The sequence below is a fragment of the Mustela lutreola genome, chromosome 14, assembly GCF_030435805.1.
Source record: "Mustela lutreola isolate mMusLut2 chromosome 14, mMusLut2.pri, whole genome shotgun sequence".
Classification (NCBI taxonomy): Eukaryota; Metazoa; Chordata; class Mammalia; order Carnivora; family Mustelidae; genus Mustela; species Mustela lutreola.
Genome location: NC_081303.1, coordinates 39,232,572 through 39,253,330, shown reverse-complemented (window position 1 = coordinate 39,253,330; position 20,759 = coordinate 39,232,572). Strand labels below are relative to the sequence as shown.

General features: G+C 44.9%; 1 protein-coding gene across 3 annotated transcripts in view; it reads right to left on the bottom strand.

Annotated features, from left to right (window-relative positions):
• KCNH1 (potassium voltage-gated channel subfamily H member 1) overlaps window positions 1-20,759 on the bottom strand; it is a 382,012-nt gene that overhangs the window by 288,152 nt on the left and 73,101 nt on the right. For 2 of the 3 annotated variants that reach the window (XM_059146887.1, XM_059146889.1), the window contains one exon: window positions 7,209-7,682. In XM_059146887.1, coding sequence (XP_059002870.1) covers window positions 7,209-7,682 — 474 coding nt within the window. The remainder of the gene's footprint in view (window positions 1-7,208; window positions 7,683-20,759) is intronic. The other variant, XM_059146888.1, reaches the window with a different exon arrangement.

Genomic DNA, 20,759 nt, shown 5'->3' with positions numbered 1-20,759 from the left:
TCAGATCATGGCACACATCTAATGGAAATCCTTAATTGTTTCTTTTTGACCACAAGATAAAACGTAAACTCCTTGGCAAGACTCTGAGATTCCATCACTGGATCTTGCCCCCGTCTTTCACCGTGCCTCCCTCCCCTGTAGGCTCTCTCCTCTTCCAAGAACATCCTTCTTACTCTTCACCAAATTAACTCCCATCATCTCCTCCAGGAAGACTTCCTGGATTCTCTCACTAACCTAAGTACTCCCCTTTAGTAAGCCATAGCACCCTGAACTGAGCCCTGGAACAGGATGTCTCACTTTCTCTGTCAGTGTCAATTACCAGTAGCCCCCACCAGACTGCAAGCTGCAAGTGTCAATTACCAGCAGCCCCCACCAGACTGCAAGCTCCCCTAGCACCCCAGTCAGTAAGATCTCCTTAAAGAAGGGACAACCTTGGGGCACCTGGGTGGCTCAGTGGGTTAAGCCTCTGCCTTCGGCTTGGGTCATGATTCCAGGGTCCTGGGATTGAGCCCCACATAGGGCTCTCTGCTTGGCGGGGAGACTGTTTTTCCTTCTCTCTCTGCGTGCTGCTCTGTCTACTTGTGATCTCTCTCTCTCCCTCTGTCAAATAAATAAATAAGATCTTTAAAAAAAAAAAAAAAGAAGAAGAAGGAACAAGCTTAAAGAGCTTAAAGAGGTACCAAGAAAAGCTGGGGGAGAATTAAAAGAGAAGCAGAACTTGGGTTGGCTAGAACAGAGCCTGGGAGAGAATTGACAGTAGGGAAACATTGAGAAACAAGGCAGGGTAGCTGAGTCTAGTTTGCTCCAAAAATCTCCACAGTCCTTCACACACTATGAGCACAAGTTTGGAAGAATGATTTTTTTTTTTTTTTTAAGATTTCATTTATTCACTTGACAGAGAGAGAGATCACAAGTAGGCAGAGAGGCAGGCGGAGAGAGTGGGAAGCAGGCTCATCGTTGAGCAGAGAGCCCGATGCGGGGCTCGATCCCAGGACCCTGAGATCATGACCTGAGCTGAAGGCAGAGGCTTAACCCACTGAGCCACCCAGGCGCCCCTGGAAGAATGATTTTAAAAATAAATAAAAATGTGGAACGTAAGGAAGAGAGCAGAGGACCACAGGGGAAGGGAGCGCCCAACCGCAGGTGAACAAATCAGAGAGGGAGACAAGCGATGAGAGGCCCTGGACTCCGGGAAACAAACTGAGGGTCACAGAGGGAGGAGGACAGGGGGATGAGGTGACCAAGTGGTGGGCATTAAGGAGGGCAGGCGTTGTGATGAGCACTGGGTGTCATTCGCAACGAATGAATCACTGAGCTGAACAAAAATTAATCATGTCCTATATGTTGGCTAATTGAACATAACAAAAATAAATAAATTAAGTAAGTAAGTAAGTAAGTAATAAAATACGAGGGAGAGATCTCGGCTGGAGTCCCCTGGTAAGTAAGATGGGGAAGAGAGCAGCACTGCCAGCACGGGGCCAGTGGCAACATCGGGAACATCACTGCGATCAGACCTCAACCCCTGGCCACCGTGGCAGGCTGTCAAAGGAGAACCACACCCACCAGCAGCACTTCCTGCCCCTAACAAGACATGGGGATGAAAACTATAGTGTGTTTATCTGCTTGTGTCCTCTTTTGTTTGCCAAAATTGAATGCATAAATAGTACCAAAATAAAAGAAACGCCAAGGAAAAGAGTCTGAAATACAAGGAAAGTATCCTGCACGTTCATTTTGCTGTCCATCATAGTATATCAGACATAACAACTTGTGCTAAAGGTTGTCAGTTTTTATCCAGGAGATAGCATGGGCTGCACACCAGTGTCTCAGCACCTGTCTACTCTCCGTGTCCAACAGGTCCACAGCAGGAGGAAATCCCAGGACAAGGTCTGCACTGATCAGGCTTGAAAACCAATGGCTTTCAGTAATTTCTTTAATTGCTATTACTGAATAGATAGATATAATACATCCACTCAACAGAATATGGCTGAGCAATGAAAAGAAATGAGCTATCAAGCCACAAAAAAATGAGGAGGAACCTTAAATACAGATCACTAAATGAAAGCAGCCAATCTGGAAAGGCTGCATACTGTATGATTCCAGCTATATGACATCCTCAGACAGGCAAAATTATGGAGATGGTAAAAAGATGAGTGGTTGCCAGGGGTTGGGGAGGAGGGTGGGTTGAACAGGTGGAGCACAGAGATGTTTAGAGCAGTGGGACATTATGTGTAACACATAATGATGGAGCTCTGTCATTAACTATTAGCCAAAACCCTTTGGATGTATTCTACAAAGCGTAAACCCCAACATTAACAATGAATTTAAGCTAGTAAGAATGTATCACTATTGGCTGTAATCAGTGTACCACACTAATGCAAGATGGTAATGATAGGAAAACTCTGTCTCTGCACTTTTTGTTCCATTTTTCTATGAACCTAAAATTGCTCTGAAAAAGTCTTGATTTTAATTGCTACTGCAAGCCATGGATATGGCCTCTATTGCTGGGATCCTAAGGAAGCAAATTCCAGGTCACCTCGTGACTTTCAGGTGACAGCAGAAGAGTCTGTATGAAAATTAAACTGGTGTCCATCCACCTAAATCAAAGCCACAGTGTAGGACTGATGATCACCAATTAATAGGACAAGCAACCCATGGGGGTTGTTTGTTTTCAGCATCAGGAAAAGCCTGGAAGAGCCAGGAACAGTGAACCTAGGAGAACCTAGAGAGGAGCCCATCTGCCAAGAAGAGAGAAGCAGGGGGGCAACCTGATGTGGGAGTCACTTTTGACCTTCACCTTCACTGTCCAGCCTTGTGCACATGGACCAGCAACCTTTACAGAGACTTACCCATGCCGGCCACTCAAACATTTCACCTGTCAGCTGTGTAAAAGGGAGAAGTGACTGTGCCAGGGAACAATTTGAAAAGGGGGACTCGGGGGAAAAAAATGCACAGCCTGGTTCACTCTGGCTCCAGATTCTGTGCCAAGGCAGCATGACCTGCCCGGGGAAAAGTGCAGGCCAAAAGCCAGAATGATGCTCAGCTTCACTGCCTGAACACTGTCAGGCCCTTTCCCATCAGCCGCAAAGCTGGGACCACAGTTGCACAGGGGCCTCAAGGTTAGAGCTGGGATTGACCCGTCTTGCAGGTAAGGCAAACAAAGGGAGATGAAACACTTGTACAAGTTTGCCCAGCTGGGTAGCAAAGGGACAGAAGAATAAGAATCAAGATAAACTGTGTGAAATGTTTTGGAAAGTTAAACACCCTCACTAAAGGGAATTTGTTGTTGATACTATTCATCTTTCCACTCCTTGCTCCTGTTCTGCTCTACGGGAAGCATCTCCTGTGAGAGCAGGTTCTTGGCAAGGGTCAGCTGTGGCAACACCACTGGCTGCTGTCCAAGGTAACAGAGCCAAGGCTGGAAGGAAGCTCTTGGCCCCAGAACTGTAACCTGGGCAGGAGCCTGATTGGCTCCATTTGTCCCTGGGCACTTCCACACTCCAATGGCAGGAGGCAATAAGGTTTCCTGGGGAAAGAGAATATGTTTGGTGAATAATAATTCCATCTTTAATCTATGAAGCTCACCAGGCCAGTAATCCACTAAGCGCTTGAGAAAACTCATCTGGCTTTTGCTGTGGCAGACCCAGGGCCAGCTTCAGTTCACCCAGCTTCCAGACCTTTTGTGCTCTCACCAGTTTAACTAATGTGCAAACATATTCCCAAACAGCCTCCAAAACAGATTATGACCAACAGGCTGGAGAATGACGCAAATGTAGACCATCTACATAAGTGAAACAAGTTGAGTCCAAAGGAAGCGTTTGTGTGGCTTAAATCATGGAGGTGGGCGACATCCACAGGGCTGAATTCACAACTGCTGGCATTAGCAATTTAACCCGCTTCTTTCTTGACCCTAAGCCTTGGGTTGAATCTAGTCCTTTCACTTCAAGAGCCTCCACCCCCCACCCGCGACAACACACACAGATGGCAAAGCCACCACCGCACATTCCTCTCTTCTTTGGTGGTCTCCACTGGGACACAATTCCATTGGCATAATTAAGAAGACACCAGAGAGGCTTCAGTTCCATGTATTTTTTTATGAAAAAATGAGTCAATAATTTTTTGTCCTCCCCACACTCTCCCAAAGAAAAAGGGACTAGAGCAGAGGGAGTTGCAATCTTAGATTAGCAACTCCACCAATAGAGCATGGGCAAGAAGACAGCAGGCAGTAGATGAGAAACCAGTAAGTGGAATTCTCTCATCCAGCCATATACCCAGGTTCGACAGGTACAACCCACTTCGTGGCCTCCCCAACTTCCCCTAAGTCCCACCAGCCTTCCATTTCCACTAATTTAATGGCACCTTTCGACAAAAGGCCTATGCCTAGAAAACCATGCTTGGTCTGTCCCTCTGTGAGCATCTTCAACTGCCTGTCACATCACTAACACGGCTGCTCTGGGAGGAACACAGAGACCTCCCCCACTCCTTGGACACTGTGCCCAACATCCCCACCACTACCAGGCCAAGGGCTAAGCCTCAGACTTTGGAAGCTTCTTGGTCAGTTTTGGTCAACGGTGTCCATCAGTGTTTTGTCCCTATTTTTATCCACTCTGTCACCATGAAAAATGGAGAGGAGTCAGAAAGGGACTCATTATTGCTGTGGCCATATGATTTGTATGTCATCTTGAGTGAGTCATATTGCCCTTGCATCTGTTCCCTTATCGGGGAGCGAAGAGGGCTGAACTGGGTGACCTTCGTGGTAGTCCTGGGCTCTGAACACTCCTCCCATCTCACCTCCCTCCCACCTCCACTGCAGGTAGGAGCTCAAAGTGTGGGGCTTCTCGTTTTTATCATCAGCTCCTGAAGTGAGATGACTGCAGATGAGATGTGAGAACTCACCAAGGCCACTTTGCAGCTAGAAGGGAACTCAAATAATCTCCTGCCGAAATGCCATGTCTTCAGGCAGGACGGTAGCATGGTCTCTAAGGTGTAGAGAAGAAAACTGATCCATAGAGGCTAAACGGCATGCACAAAGTCCCAGCTGTCCTAACAGGTGATACCAAGAGGGCCAGGAGCCAAATCTTCAGGTTCCTGGCGCTGACTCCCACACACCACAACAAATGTTATGAAAAGGCATTGCTTCAGGTGTCAGCCAAAGCTTGAAAAGAAATTATGAAACGTAAAATCAAGTCTTCATGGAAGCAAATCATAACAAGGGCCCCTTAATACTCTTATAATTACTTATGACGCTAAACCCCTCCCAACTAGACAACTACGGATAACTGGCATTTTTCCTATCTGCCAACCTAGTTCATGACTATGGAAATCAGAAACCACATCAGGAGTAGTCACAGTCGATGGCAACGGACTGCCACTGTGACACACACAGTGCTTGGGGGGAGCCACTGTGCTTTTTGCTAAGGGACAAGGTAATCTTGACACATTAACAAATATGTTTATGGCTCTGCCCATGTTTAACAAGAACCTGTGAAAGCTGAAGAACTGTTCTATTTATCTGCAAATTTTCCATGCTATTGCTCTAAATAGTAAATGGTTTATTTTAAAAACTTGTAAGGTTTTTTAAGTTAAATTTAACTTCCCATATGTGTATAAAAAGCTCTTTTAGGTTGAAATAATTCCGTTGTGTAATCTAAGCCAAAATGATCATATTTTCCTCACCAACTAACATAAAATCTTCTAGAAATGGTCTCACAAAGAAAAATATCCTTCCCAATGTGTACTCATATTCACACTAAAGAATCCCAGCGTTCACATTAGAGATGTTTTGTTCTTATACATGATCAGTCTCACTCATTTAATCCCCTTAAAAATCCACACAAGCCACCCAGAGCCTTAGTCTCTGAGATTTACCAGTATATTAAAACTCAGCACACAGATAAAAGCAGGGGTTGTTCTGAGTTTAGAGCATCTGAACATCAGCTCCCCTTCCCTGAAGAGGGAAGTGGTAGGTACCTGGGTTCTCACCCAGGAAGGGGCTGGAGTCTACCTCCACTACTGATACTGATCTGAAGGCTGGGAGGCATCATTATGTCAGCAGCAAGTCAGAGTCACTGGCCAGGCCTTGTCTTGGCAGGGAGCTGGCTGTTCCTTCCAATTATCTCAAGGCTAGTTCCCACTAACCCTCTAGGCCTGAAAATGAATCTTGCTTCATTGCAACTTCCAGGTAGCTTCCTGAATTACCCACCCAGTTAACACCCCAGCCAGACTAATACTTCTGGGATGCTCTGCCATCCAAGGCAGTGAGGGTCCACTGCTCTACAAGGCTAAAGATTTACCAGACAACTACCTTATCTTCATCCAGTTGGAGAATCAATGAGGCAGTGGAAAAAGGAAAGACAACACCCACAGAACACTGAAGCTGAATAAAAATCTCACATTTTCCTTTGTGATGACTTGATGTCCTCGCTTTTTCAAAGGAGACAATCACCTGAACGAGCCCAGTGGTCCCTTCCTAAGCAACAGGACACAGGCACCCATTCACCAACTGCTTGAGCATGTCCTAATTCCAACACATGTACAGAGCATTTGTTTCCTCTTCATTCCTTCCACTGCCTGCAGGACTAACAATCCAAAGCAGCATCATCCAGCAATAGTACACGTCCTGGTCACAGGACCGGAGTCAACCGTAGCCTGACTACTTCAGCAAATTTACACATGGGACACTAAGGACCACTGTTAACTGCGAAGACTCATTTTAGCAAAGAAACAACTTTTCCCAACATTTAAAAAAAAAAAAAATAGCAAGCAAACTTGGGGGGTAAACAGCATCCCTGTTGGCAGGAGTTAATGAGTCATGAAACAGCCAAAGGTCAGCAGCAGAGGCAAGAAAAATCCCCATAATTAGAATAATCAATAGGTAGACGTTCAGCAGTTGCATACCAAGTGGAAGTTTCTCCAATGCAGTGGCGATGCATGCCTGCTTCTGCAGCCCTACCACCCCAAGCCAGTGGCTTGCACTCCACATGAAATAGGAGGGAAGCCTCTGATCCCTTCCACATCCATTCACAGACATGCAGGGCATCCAATCCTCCAAAGGACAAAAACAGCAGGCGACACTATCCACCAAGCATGCTCCCTCTGTTTCAGACATCAGCCATGCCAGTTCCCACCCACGTAATGACTCTTCTGTTGACCACCCACATTTATTCAGCTTTCAAGACATGACAACAAGGTCTGAGATTTGAGGCATGTACCTGACTCTCTCTCCCCTCCAGGGGTGGTGGGATCTGATCAGCAAAACCAATCTTCCCTGGATCACCCATAAAGGCACTAACCTCATCCACGTTCTCAAAAGCGTTGATGACATCATATGGCAAACAGGACAGAAGGTCAATCACAAACCACGTCTTCAGGTAGTTCATGCGGATGAGTTTGGGGTCAGAGATCACTTCCCCAGCTGGTCCCACAAAGGTAGTATGAAAATTCAGCACAATGTCCACCAAAAAGATGACATCCACGATGCTATCCACAACCAGCCAGGCCACGTTGTTCTGCCTGGTTTTAAAGGAGACATTGTAAGGGACCAAGATGGCTGTGTAGAAGGTTAAAATCAAGATGATCCAATCCCACGTAGTCTTAAAAACACAGTAGTGTAGGATGATGTGCGGGGGGGTCTTTGGGGCCTCCTGCTTGTACTGGGGAAGGATGTCTGAGCCCAGCTGCAGAACCTGTAGAAAAACACAGTCAAGAGAGAACCCAGTTAGGATGTTACTGCAAGTGTCCAACCAGTCAGCATCTGCCACTGACAAATGCCCATGACACTCCAGGAGCATGTGAGAAAAGAAAAGAACATTATAATATAAATAATCGTAAGGAAACAATGACAAACTCTTATTTGGCTTATTGTGAGCCAAGCACTGTACTAAGTACTTCTCCTACATGTATTATCTCACTTAATTCAAACTACAACCTTGTACTGTTAGCCAATTATTATTCCATGTGACAAGAGAAAAACGTAGGCCCCAGAGGATTAAGCAACTTTATTCAACAAACATTTACTGTTCAGTGCCAGGAACTGTTGGAGACATTGGATGGACAGCAATGAAGGAAAGAGCGTGATGCTTGCTCTCACGGAGCTCAGTCCAGTAGACAAATCCAGGTAATTTCCAGTTGTGGTAAGTGCTAATGAAGAGGCAAGGGTGAGGATCCGGTGACGGGATAAAATGTGACAGGAGGAGCAGGGATGGGACAGCATTTGAATGGAAACCTGAATGAATAACAACCAGAAACCAGACATTCAAACTTGAACGGAAAATTATCCAAGGCAGAGAGCATAACGAGCGTAATAAGCCAAAGGTAAGACAAGCTCAATGTTCTCAGGCAGAGGGGAAAGTCTGGCATGACTGAAGCCCACCGGATGGGAGGAAAGGGATACCAGAGGAGATCAGAGGAGACGTGGAAACTAGAACATGCAGGACCCAGTGGGCCCTGAGGAGGGGCTGGACTTCATCCTCAATATGTCTGAGTATAACTGGAGGGAGTTAACAAAAGAATGTTAATCTGGTACATGATTTAAAAGATTACCCTGGGTGCTGTGTACATAATGAATTGAGGCAAAGAATTAGATGGAAGGACAGAATCAAGGAACTTATTCTAACAGCCTGGGAAGGAAATGAGGAGATAGGGAAAAGTAGTCCAATTTTTTTATAGATTTTTGAAGTTAAACCAGCTGATGACTTGTGCATGGCTAGAAGGTAAAGCAAAGGGAGAAATGAAAGTTACCCACTACTTTACCCCAAACCTGGCACAATGGCTGGCCCAGAGTCGGCACCACAAGATGGTTTTTAAGGGGACAACTGAACGTCAAGGTCAGCCAGCAAAAGACAGAACCAGGTCCCCAACTAGGTCTAGCTGGATTAGAAACATAGACTGTTATATGTTGAGGTTACATTTCCCAAAGGAATAAGGGTTTTAAGGAAGCTGACTCATGAAGGATGAAGCCCAGAGAAGCTTGGCTCCAGGAAAGTATCACAGATGGGTTTCACCCTCAGGAATCAAAAGCAAAAAGCCACACTTTCAAAAGCCAGGCCAAGCTGGAAGGGACCCTCACTCCCAACACTGAGCTGCTCCTCTCGGCCACTTACAGGTTCTTATAAATCTCTGGGTGAAACTTCCTCTTGTGTCCGGGGAACTTGTTTTTCCCTCTGGAGGATATAAAGATCCCTTAGTGATCGAACATCGCTGTTTCCTCTGGGGTTGGCCCCAGGCCTTAAAAGCTGAGTTAAAGCAAGCCAGAAATCCACAGAGCTCCCAATGTGCATCTTCGAATGTGGGAACTGCTTCCAGTCCCTCCCACCAATGCACAGAGCTCTCCTAGGCTTGGGATTTTAATTTCTCTCCCCATGCAAAGAAATTTATACACGTGTGATTAAAGAAGCTTGGGCCCTGAGTTCTCAAGGCAGGAAAAGGGACTGACTTAAAATTATAAAGCCAATAAAAGTGAACTGAATGGGACTTCCACTTCCAGAAAGACCAAAGTAGACACAGTTTTCTCTATTCCTCCTCTAAGTACAACTAAATGCCTTGGACATTACATATAACACAAACTTAAGACTCTGAAATGTGGAAGGAGAAGAGCACACTGCCTAGGAATAACAGTGAGGAGCTCTGTGGGTGTTCTCTGTGCCTCAGACGTTCCCAGACTTAGAGCTGAAGAAACCAGGGACCTGGAATGATGCACAGGTACAGACCAAAAGAGTCCCAACAAAAACCCACTCTGTAGCAAAGGGACTGGGAAAGGGAAAGGAACTGGGAAAGGGAAAGCCTCAAAAGATAAAAAACTTGCAGGTAAGACTCACGCAACCACAGATAAGCAGCACAGTAAAAACCTTGACCCCCATTGCCACCCATGTCACCAAAGGATACTAGGAAGCTGCATTTCCACCATCTCAGGGCTGCAGTGAAGCACCCAACCTCCTTTTCTTTCTCCTCCCCCCTGCAGGAGTAGTGCTGGAATAGGCCCAGTGGGGAGCCTGGACTTCCTTGCCCACCCTGCAGTAATGAAGCCATGTCTGCCCACAAGGCAGGGAGGGATCCATGTAACCTCACCAGGCCACTGGAGCTCTCATGCTCACCCACAGATAACAAGGGACACCCCTCAGGTATCAGTAGAGGCTGAGTTAAAAACCTGGACTTCTACCCTATTGTGGAGGAATGAGGGGAGACCCACCCCTTCCTTTGCCGTACTCAGGTCAAAGAAAGGCACCTAAAACAAAAGGTTTAAAGAGGATCCAGAGTCTTATGACTTAATATGTAAAATGCCCACGTTTCTACAAAAATCACTCATTATACCAGGAAACAGGAAAATCTCAAATGAATGAAAAAATTAATAGATACCAATCCAAATTGACAGAGATGCCAGAAATATTTGATGAAAATTTTTAAACAGCTGCCCTAAAAATGCTTGAACAGGCAATTACGGATACGCTTGAAACAAATGGGGGAAAAAAATAGAGAGTCTCATAAATAGCCAAGAAGTAGAAAGTCTCAGCAAAGGAAGAGAAGATACAAAGATGAACCAAATGCGAATTTCAGAACCAAAAATACAATAACACTATTTAAGCATTTCAGTGGATAGGTTCAGCAGCAGAATGGAGGAGACCGAGCAAACAGTAGAAATTACCCCGGCTGAACAACAGAGACAGAAAGGCATCTTACATCATGATGGAAGGGTCCATTCACCAAGATCTTGAAACCCTGATGTGTATACACCAAGGAATTCTAAATACACGCAAAGCAAAAACTGACAAAACTGAAGGAGAAGCAGACAAACCTACACTGTCCTCTCCCAACCTGTGCTGGAATGACCAGGCGGAAAATTAGGGATACAGCAGTGCTCAACAACATCATCAACCAACAGGATTTAGCTGACATTTATAGAACACTTCCACCCATCAGGAGCAGAATGCTCTATTAGGAGAATGAATGGACAGACTGTGACTTGGAGAAGATATTCACAAACCACATATCCCACAAAGAAATAGTATCTAGGGGGCGCCTGGGTGGCTCAGTGGGTTAAGCCGCTGCCTTCGGCTCAGGTCATGATCTCAGGGTCCTGGGATCGAGTCCCACATCGGGCTCTCTGCTCAGCAGGGAGCCTGCTTCCTTCTCTCTCTCTCTGCCTGCCTCTCAGTGTAATTTCTCTCTGTCAAATAAATAAATAAAATCTTTAAAAATAAAAAAAAAATAAAAAATTTTTTTAAAAATTAAAAAAAAAAAAGAAATAGTATCTAGAATACATAATTCACAATATATTATCTCCAAACTCAACAACTGAACAAACAAACAAACAATCCAATCCAAAATGAGGAAAAGGCATGAAGGGACATTTCGCCCAAGAGCATATACAGATGTCCCATAAGCCTGTGAAAAGACTGTATTATCGGTCATTATGGAAATGCAATATCATCGGTCACTAGGGAAATACACATTAAAAGGACAATGAGATATGACCACACACCTATCAGAATGGCTATAAGACAATAGCAAGTGACAATACCAAGTACTATACAGTGGCTAACTGAACATAATAAAAAAATTAAAAATAAAATAAATAAATTTAAAAACTTAAAAGTACCATGTGCTCATGATAATGCAGATAAACTAGAGCACTCATATATTGTTAGCAGAAATATAAAATGGTACAGCCACTCCAGCAAAGTTTTGCACTTCGACAACCATATATTCAACTACCGACGGACCCACCAGTTACGCTCCCGGGCATTTAACCCAGAAAAATGAAAACCTAGATTCACATAAAAACCTGTACATGAACGTTGACAGAGCTTTATTTACAAAGGCCAAAAACTGGAAATAACCCAGATGTACATCAACAGGCAGATGGTTAAACATACTGCGATACATCCACACCAATAAATGTGTACGGACTAGTGAGACAGGCGGCAAGCTCAATGAATCTGCAGAGACTGAATCAACAGTCCCCAGAGATAATGTGTGAGTCTGTTCATACAACATCCTTGAGATGACAAAATGGTAAGACCTGAAAACAAATCAATGGTTATCAAGGGCTTAAGGAAGGGGTGGGGGCTGGAAGGAATTGGGTGTGGCTATAAAAAGGTGACATGACATAATGGAACAGTCTGTACCCTAACGGTACCAATGTCAGTAGCTTGGCTGGAATATTGTACTACGGTTTTGCAAGAAGCTACCATCCAGGGAAACTGAGTGAATCCATGGGATCTCTCTGCATTATTTCTTCCATGTGAATCTATAGTCATCTCAAAATAAGAAGTTTAATTTTTTAAAAAGTTAATGTCTGGGTGGCTCAGCCAGTTGAGCATCTGCCTTCAGCTTGGGTCATGATCCCAGAGTCCTGGGATCGAGCCCTGAGTTGGGCTCCCTGCTCAGTGGAGAGCCTGCTTCTCTCTCTCCCATTCCCCCTTCTAGTGCTCTCTCCTCTCTCTCTCTGTGTCAAATGAATAAATAAAATCTTTTAAAAAATAAAATAAAAGTCAATGAATAGACATGAATGATGAGCCTTGTAAGGAAGTGGTCATGGGCAGTCAGCTAAGGAAAAGGCAGCGGAAAGGGAGGCGAGTTGCTTAGGGGTTTACTGTATGTTTGCAAAATACAGTCAGGGTGATAAGACAATTCAGCCAGAACTCAAAAGAATCCGCAAGCAAGCAGCCACCTGCTGACCACACACCAAAGTTGCCTGGAGCTCCAAGATTCTCAGTAGCAAGCCTTAGGACAAAATACCTTTTTAGAGAAAAATGACTGTTCCTGTAACAGTTTACTACAATCCATAATTGTTTTTAAGTGGATTCCCATGCTTTCCAGGACACTATTAAGCTCTGCTTGAATGAAGCCTGAGTAAATGGTGTCTTCATATTTCCCCAAAACTTCATATTTCCCAAAAAAAAGTGTTTCCCCAAAACACTCACCCCCTGCCCCATGTACCCACCTCCCATTGCTATTCCCACATCACATGTTCAAAAGGAACTGGCAGAGGTGTGCAGCTAGCCAGAGAGGGCTGCTGGAGACTTGTATTCCATTTCTCTCTTCCCATCTCTGAGATGCAGCTTTTTAGACTGAAACCACAGGGTAACTTGCATCCTGGGAGTAGACTTGGATGCTAGGACGTTTGATTAGGATAAATGTGATACATTGTCTTTCCAAATCTTTATGGTAAAGGCTACAAATGTGGGCGTCTGGGTGGTTCAGTGGGTTAAGCGTCCGCCTTTGGCTCAGGTCACGATCTCAGGGTCCTGGGATCAAGCCCCATGTTGGGCTTCCCTGCTCAATGGGGCACGGGGGCGGGGGGTCTGCTTCTCCCTCTCCATCTGTCCTTCCTTCCTGCTTATTCTCTATCTCTCTAATAAATAAAATTTTTTTAAAGATTTTATTTATTTATTTGACAGAGAGAAATCACAAGTAGACTGAGAGGCAGGCAGAGAGAGAGAGAGAGGAAAGCAGGCTCCCTGCTGAGCAGAGAGCCCGATGCGGGACTCGATCCCTGGACCCTGAGATCATGACCTGAGCCGAAGGCAGGGGCTTAACCCACTGAGCCACCCAGGCGCCCCTCTAATAAATAAATTTTTAAAAGTCTTTTTAGGCCAAGTGTTTGTAGTCTGACTTGAGATCCTATATATTTCATTCTCACGTTAATTCTTCAGCAATTATCTATAGAAAATGGAAGGCCGAAATATCCATGGAGTTCTTCAGTACAGATAATCAATACTCTGAAGGAAAATTCCTTGATCAAAAGACTATTTCGCATCCACTTAACTATCCGACTCCAATAGTCTTTTCAGAGTACAGTGTACAGATATACAGAGTACAGCGACAATAACTAATTATGCGTGTTGATCCCAAAGATTCCTGGGAGACTCACTTATTCTCCTTCTCAGAAGTATGTGTGGAAACAGATTCAAACCCAGACACCACTCTGATGAGCTCCATGACTGTCATCCTCAGGAGAGAAAGCTTTCTCAGAGTCATTCAGAATATCATTATCTGGAAAAGGGGCCAGTGCCCTCCAAAGGGGGGGAAGTCTTAGGGCACAGAGTCAAGAAAGATAGGATGCCAACCTTGTGTCCAGCCATAAGGAGCCTGCCTTTTATGAGATATCTGATGACACCTCAAAAGCTTTGCAGAGAAACAGCTTCACCAGACGTGGGACACAATGACCTGGTATGGTGGTCCCCGGGGCCACAGCAGCCAGTTTCCTCCCCTACCTCTTTTCTGCACTTGTCAGTGTGATGTGTGCCTCTAGTTCCTTCCATTTGATTAGTCTTGTACAGTGGAAGCTTCCAAAGGTAGAGAGCTGGCAGCCCTTCCAAAATGCACTTCTAAGATGGGCTTGTGTCTGTCCTACATGCCCAGTCAGACCGGGAGTCCCCCAAATGCAGATACAACTTCACCAGGTATAATGTTACTAGTTTACCCTCTCCCTGTCTCTCCCCCTACAACAACTGGTGCCAGGCTCTGCACAGGAAGCGCTCATTACAGGTCATTATGAACAATGCCAAAGAATGCTCATCTTGAAGACTGATTCTGGGAGAAAAATAGAGATAGGGCTTCCCCCACCCCCGATAAAGAATAGGGACATCAGTCTGATTGTCACATTTCTCCAGCGCTTTTACTTCCAAAGCCCTCTTGTATTTTTGAATCCCCATAATCACCCTGTAAGGGAGTTCTACAGATGGGAAAACAGAGGCTCAGAGAGGCCAAGTGACTCAGCCTGAGTCATACCAGGCCTGAGTAAGCAGACAGCTGGGAGCACAAGCCAGGCTGCCAACCCCAAGCCTTCAAGTGTTTTCACTAATCTATTTGTACAGCCTGAAATACCTTTCACGGCACAGTGCCATACGTCATCACATCTCATACAACCTCAGGAGACTAGGGAGAATAGTATTTTTCTTATTTTACAAATTGAGAATGTAAGCTCACAACGTAAATGGCTTGCTCACCGTCGTTATTGTAGATAACCAAACAAGACCTTAAGCCCGAGCCCAGTTTCCTAATTCAATGCTTTTCTTCTCCTCTGTGACTCTTGAAAAACTACTACTTCTCCCTAAGACCTCTGCATGATGGCAACAAGACACCCTGCCGTCTTATGAAGCCAACATCCGGTCAAAGGCAGCAACTCCCACTGTGGACCTTCTCCAGGCCTTCCCAATTAAAGTCCCAAACCAGCCACAGTGGCCAGAGCCTGTCTCCCAGAAATCACTACCCTGCTCCCGAAGCCTCACCTAGCTAGATTAAGAAAGAAGCAGAAACCAAACTACCATACTCGGAAACCCTTCTATGTCAAGAGACAGTCCCCATGCAAGTGATTTCTGCTTAAGTAGCTCAGAGATGAGAGCATCTCACTCTAAGTTCTTAAATGCTGCTCCCCATTACACCTCCCTCTTAGCTCGTGGTTTCCCCTGAAAGGAAAGTAAGAGCACCAGAGAAAGGTTCCTGCATCTTCCAATGGTCAACGTCTACAATGGGCCTTTACCCTTACCCGCCTACCTACTTCTGGTTTCAACAGAACAAGTGCCCAAATCCTGAACCTCACCCCTCTTCCCTAACTCAAGTGCTTTACACCCACCCCCTGCCATGATTCCTTCTCTTTTCATGCCATCAAGCTCTCTTCAGACACAGGATCACTCCAGCAGCATTGTTGCACATCACTCAACTCTCCTTTCTTGCTAGGCTCCTTCTGCTGTTCCCCTGTGTAGCCAGACTTTTTGAAAAAGTAGTAAACACGGTGTCTCCACCTTCCTCCCCTGCCATCACACCCACCCCACATACTCCAATCTGACTACAACCTCCTCTAGCTAATGAAATCGCTTTCCCAAGGTCACCAAGATCTCAGTGTTGCCAAATCCAGTGGGGTCTCCTGATCTCACTCTCTTGGCAGCTTTCTACAGGTTTTTACATATCTTCCTTCTTGAAACACTCGTCTTGCCACTCCCTCCTGTTGGGGTACCACAGAGGGGTACAGCTCAGATCTCCCTTCAGGAAACCCTTCAGAACTAATCCATTAGGGAGTTCTGTTGCTTCTACCACCAAAAACATATAACTCAGGATCCATGCACTATTCTCCAGCTTACTTCTACAAGTCCACTCAATGTCCCATCCCCCCCGACTGCAGTATGGAGACAGCCTCCCAACCTCTCCCTACTTCCAAGCTGGCCCTCCTCAAAGTCATCTGCCATACAGCAACTTGTATTAGGTCATGTTGCCTCTCCAACCAAAACCCTCCAGTTCATGACACTGAACTTCAAACAAGATCCACATTCGTGCTATGACATATGAGTCCCTGTCTATCTTTCCAACCTCACCTAAGCCCTTTACCTCACCAACCACTCCACCCCCCTGGCTTTCTGCAAAACACGGAAGTGCTTTTCCCACCTTGGAGCAGCTCACAATGTTCCTCCCTAGCATGGATGGGTCCTTCCCAAGCTCTGAGTCTTGGTGTGAGTGCCATCTTCTCACAGAGGCCTTCCCTCATCACTTGATCTGAAACGACCCCACCCACCACTTCCCTTCCTCTGTTCGTTTCTATCACATCACCAGATTTGTTCCTTTTCTAGCATTTATCAGGAATCACAGTAATACCTTATCTATTTACTTGTTTGCAGATGGCTGTCTTACTGGACTACAAGTGCCACGAGGGCAGGGAGGTTGTCTTCTCACTCCCACATACTCAGTCCTTAGCATAGCTCCTGGCACACAGTAAATGCTTAACAAAAACCACCTGAATACATGAATGACCAGCTGAATGAAGAAAATCAAAGGAGAGGCTATAAAAAGACCTAAATAATAATATAATTCTTGACAAAAATATAATATCAAGAATGTTCTTAGAATACTACCATAACCATGATAAAGACAACAGAAAATGTTTTATCTTAAGACCTTATTGTAATTACATGTGTAGTCATAAAGAAATAAAAACAAAAACCAAAGTCTACATATACCACTAAATAGCATGTGCTTCCAGCAGATACCCTTCCCTAGATATTACAGTATTGGTTATCATTTATTGAGTGCTACCTATATGCCTTACCCTGAGCTAGTAAGCCCTTTACATAGATGAATGTATTTAATACGTATGAGGTACATACTATTATCATCCCTATTTTCCACTGAAGAAACTCAGGTGTGGGCAATTCAAATAACTTGTCCAAGCCAGAAAAGGTTTTAAGTGGTGCAGCCAACATTGCTAACCTCGTCAAGTTTAACGCCAAGATCCGTATTTGTAACCCCTCTGTTCTCATCCCATGTTCTGGGTTGAGCACTTTACATGAAAAATACAACTTAATCCTTACAACAACCGTGCAAGGTAGATGTTTATTTTATGAGTAAGGGAAATGATTTTGGGGATGCTAAGTGCCCAAATCCACAAAGTTGATGGAGTGGACCTGAGAGTCAAACCCAAATCTGATTCAAGAGCCCACAGCCCAAACTGGATGCAAAGAGCATGGGAGCCACAATGTGCTCTAACATGCAATTTAAATTTTCTAGTAGCCACATAAAAAGAAGTAAAAGGAAACAGGTCAAAATAATTTTAATATTTTAACTCAATATACCTAATAGGATAACTTCAAGATATAATCAATACAGAAAGTTATTAGTGAGATAGTTCACATTCCTTTTTTCATACTTAGTTTGAAATCCAGCATGTGTCACGTAGCTTACTACACCCCTCCATTCAGATGAATCACATCCCCATTGCTCAAGAGCTACATGCAGCCAGCTGTCACCATACTGGACAGCACAAGTCTGAACTAAGACATTATACTGAGCCATAGTAATATCCTGGACCAACTTACACAAAGGCAGGCACTGCTCTCCAAAGCAGATTTGGAAGGGATGAACTAACCGTACATCAGACAACAGAAAACACATTCAAAATGTGAACCAGAAGTGCGTGTGCAAATGTAAAAACATGTACAAGACAGGGAGGGAGGACATGGCAGAAAACAAACGGGTGGCCAGGGAAATCATTAGGGAGGGGAACTGCAAACACAGGAAGTCAATCGAGATACAGCTGTGGCAGGCAGAACCAGGCAGAAGCTCCGCCTGATGGAGTCAATCTTGGCTCCACAGCTGATCAACCTCAGGCAACGCCAGGTCCCTGTGCCTCAGCTTCCTCAACTGGGAAATGAAACTAATAGCACTTACACCAGATAGTTCCTGTGAAGGTCAAATAAAAATACAAATGTAGATAGGTGTGTACCTGTATATACAAATCTATACATTTTTCTTGTAAATCGTTAAATAGTATCCAAACACGAGTGGTTTTGTGCAAATAAAGAAAAGGTGGTTTCAGGATCTTTTCAGGTATCTGGTGGCCATCTGTAATGGGTGCTTCAGAAAAACGTCAGGTCCTCTGCTCATTTTTAATAAGATTACTTGGAGATTTTTTAAATGTTGACTTATATAATATTTTATATATATTTTTAATATTAACCCCTTATTGGATAGATTATTTGCAAACATCTCCCACTCAGAAGATTCTGGATGATAATCAGGAAGGCTCCAGCAATCAGTTCATGGAGTACATCCTACTTGTCTACAGGCCTTGGTCAGGGACCAACAATGACAGAACTGAATGGCCTGGGAAGAAAGGAAAACTGAGAAAGTACATTTATTTGGGGGGGGGGGGGTAAAAGAAAAAGGACAAAATAAAATGGCCTCACAGACCCCATTAATTCTATGGACACTTATAAAAGCAAACATAGACACTCAGACACTGAAAAGGACCCACGAGGTTGCAAGGATCCCATAGTTTATAACGGAAGAGACATGAGTAAGCAAACTACTAACACATAATAGAAAAGTGGGAAGAGATGCACGGATAAAAGTACTGCAGGAGGGTGCCTGGGTGGCTCAGTGGGTTAAGCCGCTGCCTTCCGCTCAGGTCATGATCTCAGGGTCCTGGGATCGAGTCCCACATCGGGCTCTCTGCTCAGCAGGGAGCCTGCTTCCTCCTCTCTCTCTGCCTGCCTCTCTGCCTACTTGTGATCTCTCTCTATCAAATAAATAAATAAAATCTTTAAAAAAAAAAAAAAAGTACTGCAGGAGCAGAGAAAAAAGAGACAATGAACAAACTTAGGGAGTCAGGAAAGGCTTAGATATGAGGTGATTGTCAAGACTTCCGCTGAGGGGCGCCTGGGTGGCTCAGTTGGTTAAATAGCTGCCTTTGGCTTAGGTCATGATCCCAGGGTGCTGGGATCGAGTCTCAGACCAGGCTCCTTCCTCAGCAGAGAGCCTGCTTCTCCCTGCCTCTCTGCCTTCTTGTGTTCTCTCTCTCTGATAAATAAATTTTTTTTTTAATCTAAAAAAAAAAAAAAAAAAAAAAGACTTCCCTTGAAGGACAGGCCACAGACAAAGCTCAGACCGAGCGTTTTCAGCACAGAGTGCACCCAAGCCTTGGACGTGCGAAGGAGGAAGGTAAGAGCTCGGTGTGGGAGGAGGCTGTTATAACTCGGGTCTAAGAGTGGTTTGCTTTTTGCTGTTGTTTTATGTCTTGGGATTGGGGAGGGGGGTTCTATAGAAGACAAAATTGGAAAATGACCTTAAATTTAATGGAAGGGAAGGGCAAGATCTGATGTGCCCCTTAAGTAGAGGTAAGCATTTTAAGAAAGGGAGGTTCATAATCAATCCCTGTGTACAAAGGTACTCAAGCATCTGTGTGGCGGAAGGACCAGAAGAGGCAGGCCCAGAAGCTCAGGAAGGCCGGCAAGAAGGACCACAGAACTCCAGAAGAGGCAGGATGTGGGCTTCAACACAGGAGTAGCAATGGACGAGACCATGGGCAGACTCTATAGCCTTCCTAGGAAGCTGGAGACCAGGCCAATCTATCATGACCAGGATGGCTCTTAACAAGGGTCAGAGGAGGCAGCAGTCTCAAGGGTGCCATCTAATGGGGAGTACCAGATATCATCTCCCAGAATGATATCAGCACAAGGACCCAGAGTCAAACACAGGGGCTTCCACTTTGAGAGCTGCCCTATGGGACTCAAGACTTCACCCACCAAACTGGCCTCACTGATCATCTCAGGGCATAGCCGGGAGCACCCTGCCAACACCACCATCCCATCATCCACCACGACTATCTCAGACATCCTCCACCTATGGGCAAAGAGAAACCTTGCTTCTCTGAACCCCTTACTCCAGACGACCCCTACCTCTTACTTATTAGTATATCTCCTGTTTCTGTTGAAAAACCTACTTTGGTTTTTATGACTACAGAGTAAGAACAAACTCAGTCTCAGCCAGAAAAAGCCCATTCAAAGGAAAAGGGAGAGGAGGATATTAACAAGGTTGAGAATGAAGCTCCAGCCACTAAATAAAGCCTGATTTGGGGTTTCAGACAACCCGAGCTAAACCATTGCTTAATTCTTGTCATGAACACCCTTCCCCGTAAACCAGGAAGGTGCTATTTTTAGAACTTTCTCTGTGGTGCACTTGCTTTTTTTTTTAGATTTTATTTATTTATTTGACACAGAGAGAGAGATCACAAGTAGGCAGAGAGGCAGGCAGAGATCGAGGGGGGGAAGCAGACTCCTTGCTGAGCAGAGAGCCAGATGTGGGGCTTGATCCCAGGACCCTGAGACCATGACCTGAGCCGAAGGCACAGGCTTAACCCACTGAGCCACCGAGGTGCCCCCATGAAGAGAGAAAGGCAGCGAGGAGCAATTAAAAGTATGAACCTGTATACTTAATGTCACACTTGAGTACCAACCCACATGACACCTTCATAAGCCCATATTGAAATGTAATAG